The sequence below is a fragment of the Colias eurytheme genome, chromosome 31, assembly GCF_061535395.1.
Source record: "Colias eurytheme isolate Ceu_HAF_F1 chromosome 31, ilColEury1 Martin Lab GWU primary, whole genome shotgun sequence".
Classification (NCBI taxonomy): domain Eukaryota; kingdom Metazoa; phylum Arthropoda; class Insecta; order Lepidoptera; family Pieridae; genus Colias; species Colias eurytheme.
Genome location: NC_143010.1, coordinates 2062144 through 2074001, shown reverse-complemented (window position 1 = coordinate 2074001; position 11858 = coordinate 2062144). Strand labels below are relative to the sequence as shown.

Genomic DNA, 11858 nt, shown 5'->3' with positions numbered 1-11858 from the left:
ATATATGTATATTCAAATATAGGTACCTATGTGTAAATACATAATAAGTTTGAGTTGCGTTTTTGATCTCACCGAAGGTGGACGTGTACAGTTCTTGCAAAAAAATCAGTGACTCACCCATCCAACTCTAACCGCAACATCACAACTACCTGGCAAGTCGTCACTATTACTTATCTTTTAATCTTATTCACCGACGCATATTGTCATTTAACATGAATAACAACTGCGCCGCTTGTAACAAGCCACTAAAAACAACCTTTATTAAATGCTGCAAATGCGAACTTTCATACCATCCCATATGTGTTAATGTATCGAAAATATCTGAAGAAATTAAACAGCATTGGGCATGTCCTTCGTGCTTATGCAAGGAACCGAAGCGAGACAATACAAACACGCCGGTGCGCAATAATAATTTAAGTGACGAGCGCGACAACGTGACCATCCGTCCCAGCGGCCGCCGACCGATTGCTTCGTCGCAGAGCCCGTCGAATGAATCATCTGTTTTGTTATCGCTCGCAAACGATATTAAACTCCTTCGCTCGGACATGAGTGAATTAAAAGAACATATGAAAGCCGTTACTGATCATCTTTCCAATTGTAGCACTCGCCTCGACGACTATGAGACTCGAATTAAAATTCTAGAATGCCATAGCAATGAAATAATTAATTTAAACAAAACTATATCGAGTCTCCGTGAACAACTGGAGTCACAAAACCAAACATCGTTAAGAAACGAAATCGAGATCTCCGGCGTCAATGAATTCCCCAACGAAAGCCCGCTTCACATAGTTAAAGTATTTGCCCGCAAAATAGGAGTTTCTTTGGAGGACAACGACATCGATTATTCTACAAGGGTGGGGCCCCGGCGGCGCTCGCCTAAGGATACCAGTGATACACCGCCGAGGCATCTCGTCATCCGATTTCTGCGCCGGCTAAAACGCGACGAATTCCTCAAAGCAGCAAAAAGTAGACATGCACTATCGTCATCCGATATTGAAGTCCCTGGTGCGCCAAAGACACTGTACGTTAATGAACGGCTTACTAGTTCAAATCGCCAGTTATTTCGTATCGCAAAGCTTCGCTCAAAAGAACGTGGGTATAAATACTGCTGGACAAAGAACGGCTCTATACTTCTGCGAAAACAAGAAGGAAATCCATCAATCCTCATTCGGACCATGCAAGACCTGGAATCGGCGCTCGGTTCCCCGACCTCCGAAAACCAATAACTGCAACTATGGAGCGTTCCATGGCAACACCGTAAAATTCCTCAAAATTCTTGATTATTATTATATAATAACAGCTAGCACTTTTAATTTGCATAAAACTTATGTTTTAATTAATTATCGCATGAATCTTCTTGTATTATTGTTACGTTATACCTTTAAAAGCACGCAGACACGCATCATATATCACACACAACACACTAACCACAACTCTCTATTTTACACAAATACCCAACTCACAAACACTCTTTATCAATATTGTTATCTAAGTAATACCTTCAAATTCACGCAGACACACATTCTATATTACACACTATACACACACTACAACTATTTACTTTATACATATTATACTCAACTCACAAACACTCTTAATCAATATTGTTACATAATATGCACTACCTTTAAGATCACGCAGACACACATCCTATTTTACACACTACACACCAACCATAACAATTTATTTTATACCAGTACTGAATTTTCAAAAAATCTTTATCAACATCTGCATCGTTACAAAGACATCCCAAAAACTAATTTTTCGTGTGCAAGAATTATTCATATACTTTTCTGCATTCCATCTTTTCTCGCACGTTGGCATTCCACAGCACTTCATATAAAGCAACTCCACATCGTTATACTTTCATTCGTTTTAATTCACATCTATGGCTGTAGTTAATATTATTGAAGATTTAGATAAATACTTACAGGTGGAATGCTTTACTTTTGAAAACACAGAAGATTGCAGAAAAAAGCTTTCCAACACACGACTTAACTTCAAATTATTAACGCTCAATGTAAGAAGTTATCAACGCAACTTTGATGATTTTGCAGTTACTTTAGTAAACCTCAACCTTAATTTTGACATTATCGTTTTAACCGAATGTTGGCTTTCTGATGGTACAATACTGGATGTTTTACCTGGATATACTGTAGCTAGGACAATTACACAGAACAACAAAAATGGCGGGATAATTATCTATCTACGAGACATCTACACCAAGACCATTTTACAATCGAACATAACTGACTCCGATAGTCTCCTCATTCAAATTAACACAAATACCGTTATACTAGGGCTATATCGTTCTCCTTCTTACTCAAACATAGACAGGTTCTTATTCTCTCTAGACGAAAACTTGCGTACATTAAGCAGATACCAAACAGTAATGGTTGCAGGGGATATTAATATCGACATATGTAATCCGGCTCATAACAAACGAAACGACTACCTGAATGTCATGGCATCGCATGGGCTTGTTCCGGTCATAAACGCTCCGACTAGAGAGAATGCGTGCTTGGATCACATATTTATTAAATCACCCTTTGGGCAATCTGGTGCTGTATACAAAAGCTCTATAACAGACCACGACATCGCTATTGCTGCAACTACAATCAATCATAAAGAGAGCCCCTCTCCTCGTATCCGATGGAAATTTTTTATCGACGAGACAGCGGTTACTAATGACGTCAGTAATTTAACGTGGTCAAACGTACTTTCATGCAGCTATCTTAATACAGCAGTCACTATATTCACAACTCTAATACTAAACATCATTGATAAACACTCAAAAAAAGTTCACATAAGTCGTAATAAACTAAACATTAAACCCTGGATAACTCCGAATCTTATCAAATGCATAAAACGTAGAGATAAACTGCACAGTCTCACCAAAAAACATCCCTACGATGAAAATATGCGTCTCACTTACAAGAAATACAGAAATGTTTGTAACAAGCTTCTATTCACACTAAAGTCCGAGTACTATAGCAAGCAAATAGAGGACACCAAGCATAACCCAAAAAAACTCTGGAATACACTCAAATCTATCATACATCCTTCCGCACACAAAAATGACTCGATAAAACTAGCTAATGACACACACAACAACACACTAAATTCACTCAATCACTATTTCACGACAGTTGGCAAAAATCTCTCTAATACAATCTTAAACAGGCTCTCTGCAACAGAACAAACACTCACAAACAATCACTCACTGGCCACCCCGTCGATAAACTCTTTTTTCTTCCTCCCTACTGATGAATCCGAAGTCGACAAGTATCTCTCACAGATTAAATCCGATAGCTCGCCTGGACCTGACGGCATTACGGCACGTTTATTGAAAAAAATAAGGCCTTTTATTGCTAAACCTCTTTCCCACATATTTAACCTGAGTTTAAGTTCAGGCTCATTCCCTGATTGCTGGAAAATTGCAGCCGTAACCCCCATTCATAAAGGGGGGCCAGTCGACATCCCTGAAAACTTCAGACCCATCGCGCTATTAAACATCTTATCGAAACTTCTTGAGAAGATAGTTAACAGAAGACTACTTAACTACCTAGATAAACAAAATCTTATTAGTGACAGGCAATTCGGATTCAGAAAGGGTAAATCGACGGAAGACGCTGCCATGCTGCTAACTAACTCAGTGGCCTCGCATATACAAAATGGCGAACAAGCTTTGGTGGTATTCATCGACCTAGCCAAAGCGTTCGATACCATATCGCCGAGTCTGCTCATAAAAAAGTTAGAATCAGTCGGAATAAGGGGCCTTGCGCTTGACTGGTTCTCTAGCTATTTGACTAACCGCAAACAATATGTAAAAATAGACGGGATAGCGAGTGAGGTCTTACCAATTAAATTTGGCGTACCGCAGGGCAGCATACTCGGTCCCACCTTATTTACCCTGTACATAAACGAAATAGTAAACTTACCCCTAAATAGTGCTCAAATAATATCCTACGCAGACGACACAGCCATTATATTCCATTCTAATGGATGGGATGAGGTGTACAAACTCGCAGAATCTGGACTCCAAACTTTAGCTAAAGCTCTTGATAGAAATCTCCTTACTTTAAATATAAAAAAAACTAAATTAATTGCTTTTTCCAAAACACAGGCATCGAAACCGAATCAAAATCTCCAAGTTAAATTTCACACGTGCAACAATCCTGAATTAAACAACTGCGACCAAAACTGTACTATAGTGGAACGTGTAAAAACTATAAGATATCTCGGAATCATACTGGACGAAAACTTATCATTCAAATCTCACATCGAAACATTGTCTTCGCGAACTAGAAAACTCATTTATGTAATGAAAAAACTGCGAGATTGTGCTCCTCTTCCAATTCTCACCTCCGTATTTCACGCGCTCTGTCAATCTATTCTGCAATATGGCATATCTGTTTGGGGGGGTGCAGGAATAACTAACTTCATCACTGTGGAGAGAGCGCAAAGAGCCGTCATAAAGGTGATGCTGAGAAAACCCTTCCGCTTCCCAACAGCTGACCTGTATAGCGAGTTCGCAGTCCTAAGAGTCAGGCAGCTCTTCGTTCTCAAGGCTGTGTTAACTACTCACAGAACCTTAAAAATAAGAAAGGACTTTAAAAAACTCACCTCAAGGCGTACATTCTCACTGCCATGTCCTCGTGCATCCTCCCTTTTAGCTAAACGATGTCCAAAATTTTTGTTTCCTCGGATATACAATAGTGTCAACAAACATTGTAACATAACACTACTATCGAACTACACATGCAAGAAGGTCATAAAGAAATGGTTACATACGCTGTCTTTTGAAGAAACCGAACAATTACTTAAAGGACCACTGAGCTGACACACACTATAACAATATGCCTTCACCCACAAACAATGACACACACACACACAAACACGCACTCACTCACACACACACACACACACTTAAACACACACACACTTAAACACACACACACTATCACGAACACGCGTGCTCCAAACCGCAAAATAATGTACTTTGTTTTTCTTTTATTTTTTTTTATTAATTGTATTAACTTCCATTACATTAGATTATTTACCTACTTGTTAACTTTCTACTGTCCATAACATATGTATATAACCAAGAAGCGCAACTCAGGGTCCCAAGACACAAGTATTTCACTTAGTTTGGGACCCACTGTCGTACATTCATTGTAAATCATATAATGGACAAATAAATTTATTTCATTTCATTTCATTTCATTTCAATATTATTATGTATTACCTTTAGAAAAGTAATATGTATATTATACATGTAATAAGTACCTACATAATATTACGTGGATATCTCATTATTAATTACAGTATTATCCACTTGTGTAATGTGACTAATGATATTGAGGGCAAAATAAAAAATACGCAGTATCAAGATCGTTCAGTCCTTTTTCCCTAGGGTTGCACACTCAAAATTTTGATTTCCCTAATTGCCATCAGATTCTAGTTTACCTATAGTTAAAATGATTTACCATTTTGAACGTAAAAGAGATTAAATCGTATTCAAAAGCTTTTATAATTTTACAAAACTTTAATTTGATAGCTATTTAATTTTATAGCTTTCAAAAGTGAAAATTTTAAAGAACGGAATATTTTTCTTCCTTTAAAATTTCTCAACCTTTTATATTTTTAGTCATAAAACATTTACTTTTCACATTTCATATTATAAACTATTGTGACATATTATCGGCCTTAAATCGAGTTTTAAAACCGTTTAAAACGTTTCCAGTCGTCGGAAACGGCAGTTGGCGTACCGCGCAACGCAAGCACGGCGTTGTCACGCAAGGAGAGCTATAAGGCGCAACGACAACATTATAGAAAGGAGAAGAAAAGAGCGGCGACAGCGTTGTTGCACTCTATAGAGGACCCGTCGGTTGTTGTGCTCGCTGATTGGCTGAAAGTAAGTACGCACACACGCACATAAGAACGCAAACAAGTACGTTAGAACGCACACAAGTACGTAAGAGCGCACACACACACATGCAGGCATAGGTACGTAAGAACGCACATACTTATACGAACGTACGCACACATTTATGTAAAAACGCACGCACAAACGTACTGTGAATATGTATTTTGAACGTTACTGCTACAGAATAAGGTGGTAATTTGAATGAATGTTTTATAGATTGCCGCTACAGCACTTTTTGGTTACCTTTTTAATAGGCGATTGTGAATAGTCACTGATCAGTTAATAATTAGCGGCGGGAGTTATAATTGATGGCATGGACGTATAAAAAAAGACGGACGCCGTATTACGAACAAACAACGTGAAGCCACCATAGTAAGCTAGCGATCGTGTAAAGACAATGAACACGCACACACTCTCACCATAGTAAGCTAGTCGGCCGCCATTACGTCGTGAACTACCGACTGATTAACTGCGTCACTGTTTCACAAAAAAATATTTAAAATGCCGTCTTGCGTGGTTAAATGGTGTCGCAACAGTATAATTTTAAATAACAAAACACAAGGGATTACATTCCACAGGGAAGCAAGTTATTTCATTAATGTTTTAATGACAAAATTATAACGGCAAAATTTATAGAAAAAAAATACAGCCGCCATTGTCATCAGGACAGCTGTTGCCATAGTGTTGCCATGGCAACATGTCACACACACATGGATGTGTCGCCGCCATTACTAGGCTTCACTCAATGTTTAGGCGATATACCGTCCGTCTTTTTTTATACGTCCATGATTGGTGGATTATATTTCTAGTAATAAAATAAATATTTTAAAAATTAGAACTAATAGTGCGCGCTACGTGATTGGTTCGAAAATTGGTATTGCAGAGTTGTGATTGGTTAAATTTATTAAATAGTAAATGTACATTATTATGTTCAAACGCGAAGTCAAAAATTATGTATTTATTTAGAAATAATTAATATTTATCTGCCATCATTATTTTTATAGAAACATTATGATTAAAAGTTTAATTTTGTAAATATTTTCAGGTTCGCGGATCATTGAAATCATGGACAAAATTATGGTGCGTGCTAAAGCCTGGTTTATTGCTTCTGTATAAGAGTCCGAAAGCCAAAGTGAGTATTGTGTTATTTAAAGTACGCGTGCGGTATGACATATTTAAATTGCGACTTGCGACCGACGTTGAATCGACCGAGCAGTCTTTTGGATATCGTTGCGAACAAACAAATTTTCCTTAGGGCCGATTTTTAATTTTCGAATAATGTATAAAACTACCATTTTAAAAACGTATTCTAATTGCCCGTATTTGACAGTTTACGTGACATTTTAATATTATCGTGTAATACTTTATTGGACGGATAAGTTTTATCCAAGCATTGAAAAATCGGCCCTTAAAGAAATAAAAAAGTGGGTACGAGTCCGCTAGGTCATAAATTATTATTAAAATACACGCGTCGTCGTAGTTTATTTAAAATTTGTTTAAATAATGATTTTTTTTTATTTAAAAAAAAACGAAACACGAAAATGTTTTCATCAATATTAAATTATATTATTAATAAACTAGCTTACCGCCCGCGGCTACGCCCCCTTTGTCTAAAACCTAATACTTCCTCTTGAATCACTCTATCTATTAAAAAAACCGTATCAAAATCCGTTGCGTAGTTTTAAAGATTTAAGCATACAAAGGGACATAGGGAAATAGGGACAGAGAAAGCGACTTTGTTTTATACTATGTAGTGATAACTTCCTGTTAATACATATTGTTTTTCCTCTAAATATAGCAATATTTTCAAAATTACAGCGCAGCCACTGGGTGGGCACAGTGTTACTAACATCTTGCCAAGTAATAGAGAGACCGAGCAAAAAGGACGGCTTCTGCTTCAAGTTATACCATCCGCTTGAACAAAGTATCTGGGCACCGAGGGGACCGCATAACGAGACTATTGGTATGTATATACATTCATACAAACATGTAAACACGTGAAAAACTCACACACACAACCTGTTGCATAACGAGACTATGGGTATATACACACATACACATGTGTTGATTGTTCATTTGTGATGAGAAAATAAATTAATTTAATTTAATTAAGGGCCGATTTTTCAATGCTTGGATAAAACTTATCCGTCCAATAAAGTATTACACGATACTATTAAAATGTCACGTAAACTGTCAAATACGGGCAATTAGAATACGTTTTTAAAATGGTATAGACCGGGAGATGTTGACACAAAATTTCGAGTCATTTGTAACAGGATGGCGGTTCTACAGGGGTCTTAGTACGCAATGATAAAAAGAAAAATGATAGTGTGATCGCTGGTATCGGTGGCTTAGTCGCGTGGGCGCTAGCCGAACTCGTCGGAAAAATAGCGAAAGTCAAACGATTTGTAACACAAAAATTTTAGTATTTACCGATAGCCCATAAAAAAGAAGTAGGCGGTAGTGTCATGCCATACTTTTCCGGTGTGACTTACAGCCCGCCATACCGACGCGAATATGTTGATTTAAATAAAACAATTATTCAACCATTTGTACCAGGCTAACTTTTGCACAGGTAACCATCGTCGTGCAGCCATTTACGAAAATCGCCATGCCATACTTTTCGGACGATTCCAAATGGCCGCCGAAAATCTGCAAAAAAAATTTATTTCGCCAAACTTTTTGTATCAGTATTGCATTTGGATTTTTGGAGAGTATTTGATAAAATGTGACCATTATTATATTTGCCATACTTCTAGTATAGACTAGAGTAGATAATTTTTGAAACAAAAAAAAATCGCAGTCGGATGAAACCCATTACAAAAGGAGGGGAATATGATAAAAATGTAAGGAAAAATAAATTACGGTCAATCCGAGTTCGGGAAGCGGGAGGGGGGAGCTTTTAAGAGAAAAAAATGGTTTCTCTCGATTTCCAACAAAACTACAAGTCCTATAGAAAAAAGTTCAATGGCAAAGTTGTAGGTAATTAAAAGTTCTACAACTTTTGTATTCACAATTTTTTCACATAACCTAAAAATTTAGGTGAAAAATTCAAAAAACCAAGTTTTTGGTCTTTTATTTCTATCTACTTCAAAATTTATTTTTTTTCTACGAAATTTGGTGGAAACTTACTTTATTATGTCCCAAATACACTGTAATTTATTTGATTGAAAATATTTATTTTTTCGCCTTATTTTGAATTAATACCAAAAAAACAACCTAATTTTCAATCGAAAAGTCACCCGTCAAAATATCAGCTTTTTTCAAAAACTTGGGGTGCCTTTTATTTATTGAAATCTCTACTTTCATATGGTGTAAAAAAAATAAACACCACCATAGTAAATGTTCTCAGGAAATGCATACAAACAGTCTGAAAATTAGCTTTTACTAAATCAGGCACACTTCTCGAACTATCTGAAATGTTTTTATCGACACCATTTTGCTTTTGAATATGCTGTAAAATATTAAACTTAGAACAGATAATTATTTTTCTTTTGAAATATTACCGAAAAGCCGATACAAGAGAAGATATAGAGTTCAAGAATTTCAAGTTTTTGAAAAAAGCTGATATTTTGACGGGTGACTTTTCAATTGAAAATTAGGTTGTTTTTTTGGTATTAATTCAAAATAAGGCGAAAGAATAAATATTTTCGATCAAATAAATTACAGTGTATTTGGGACATAATAAAGTAAGTTTCCACCAAATTTCGTAGAAAAAAAATAAATTTTGAAGTAGATAGAAATAAAAGACCAAAAACTTGGTTTTTTGAATTTTTCACCTAAATTTTTAGGTTATGTGAAAAAATTGTGAATACAAAAGTTGTAGAACTTTTAATTACCTACAACTTTGCTATAGAACTTTTTTCTATAGGACTTGTAGTTTTGTCGGAAATTGAGAGAAACCATTTTTTCTCTTAAAAGCTCCCCCCTCCCGCTTCCCGAACTCGGATTGACCGTAATTTATTTTTCCTTACATTTTTATCATATTCCCCTCCTTTTCTAATGGGTTTCATCCGACTGCGATTTTTTTTATCTTTTCATTATTTTCAAAGGCTTCTACCCCAGGCTAGTAGGGGGAAAAAGTGCTGTCATACTTGAAAAATTAATTTATTATTTATTTATATAAGTGAAGATTTCCAACACCTAGATCTTTGAAATTTTGTATTTATATTCTTTGATCCTCAAACTTCCAGGAAAAATAAGTGCCATACTGTTACAAATCGTTTGACTTTCGCTATTTTCCGACGAGTTCAACTAACGCCCACGCGACTAAGCCGCCGGTACCAGCGTTCACACCATCATTTTTCTTTTTGTCATTGCGTACTAAGAACCCTGTAGAACCGCCATCCTGTTACAAATGACTCGAAATTTTGTGTCAGTATCTCCCGGTCTAGTAGTTTTATACATTATTCAACGAATAAGGTTTAACCAAGGATTGAAAAATCAGCCCTAATACATACAAACATAATATATACATATAATATGTATCGTAAGGATGAATCTATACGTACGCAAACATCTGACACGTACACACATATTCACAAATACGCAAGTACGTGCGTATGTGTACGCAAATCATACGCACGATTTACAATATCTAGTATTATCTAGTAATCGAACGGCTTTTACAACGTTAATAACTTAGAATACATATATAAACTGAGGTAGAAGCGGAATACGCATAAAAACACGTTCCGTTTGAAATCAGCTAATTAGCCTGATTGCGTTTAGTCAGTAGTTGCTAATTTTCGGCTAATGGTCTAAATGTATATTCTATCTTTGTCTCACCACGGAGTACGTGTAAATGTACATTACTAAGTTTGTGTGGGTAGAATGTTTATGTAGATAACGTGGAACGGTTTTAGCTACTAGTTTGTGTGCATATACCACTAATATAAATTTATAAATTTCGAGTCCCGCCTCGTGATCGAATTTTTTTTTTTCTATTCTTTATAAATTTATATTTATAAAGAATGGAATATGAAAAAAGACGGGTTGCACTCTGGGAGTGCCGGCAGAAGTGAAAACTTGATTATTAACGTTGAGCATGTTTGATATTTTGGAATGGTATCCGTCTTACGCTTTTTCGATCAGGTCACGTGTCCTGACGCGAGTTTAAGATTTTATACCCATTACAGAAAAAGTGCTCAACGCCGCTAAAGAAGTTTTCACTTCAAAAAACAAAAAATATCAATTTTTGCATATACCACTTCTACGTCAGTTTATACATGTATTCTAAGGTTTTTCGCTAATCTTATTTTAATTAAATTTAATTTATTTCTACCCCCAGGTGCAGTAGTACAACCGTTACCAACCGCGCATCTAATATTCCGAGCGCCATCACAAGCGGCCGGTCACTGTTGGCTCGACGGGCTCGAGTTGGCCCTGCGATGCAGTAATGCTATGCTTAGGTACTTATTTGTTTAATTTTCAATAGATATACAGTTTTATAGCATTCTTAAAAAAATTGGTTGTCTGTAAAGTCGGTTTACTGACGATAGTTGAACGTGACAACGTCCGATTGTGCTTCTTTGTCGCTCGTTCCGCGCTCTCGCTCGCACTTCAAGCCTTACATGGAACGCCTCAGAGCGAGGCAACGCCGCATGAGTCATGTTTTTTCGTGCGTGCAGCCGGCTCTATCGAATTATAAGACGTTGTCACGTCAAAAATATTATTATTTATCTTAATATATATATCTCGTGTCACAATGTTTGTCATCAATGGACTCCTAAACCACTTAACCGATTATAATAAAATTCGCACACCATGCAGTGCAGTTCGATCCAACTTGAGGATAGTTTAAACATGTAGGTACCACGGGCGAAGCCGGGGCGGACCGCTAGTTATATTATAAGAAATTACACGCGAGGCCGGGTTAAATATTAGTTTGAATGTAATAAGAATGTACTGCGATTCTACACAGCTACCT

The 11858-nt window shown here is 36.6% G+C and overlaps 1 protein-coding gene and 1 long non-coding RNA gene across 2 annotated transcripts in view; one reads left to right on the top strand and one right to left on the bottom strand.

The window, feature by feature from the left end:
* Orp8 (Oxysterol-binding protein-related protein 8) overlaps positions 1 to 11858 on the top strand; it is a 72412-nt gene that overhangs the window by 19390 nt on the left and 41164 nt on the right. The window contains exons 5-8 of the mRNA XM_090119122.1: positions 5747 to 5917; positions 6975 to 7061; positions 7748 to 7892; positions 11220 to 11340. Coding sequence (XP_089975248.1) covers positions 5747 to 5917; positions 6975 to 7061; positions 7748 to 7892; positions 11220 to 11340 — 524 coding nt within the window. The remainder of the gene's footprint in view (positions 1 to 5746; positions 5918 to 6974; positions 7062 to 7747; positions 7893 to 11219; positions 11341 to 11858) is intronic.
* Positions 1 to 11858, bottom strand: part of LOC149895407 (uncharacterized) — a 270965-nt gene that overhangs the window by 234407 nt on the left and 24700 nt on the right. The window lies entirely within an intron of this gene.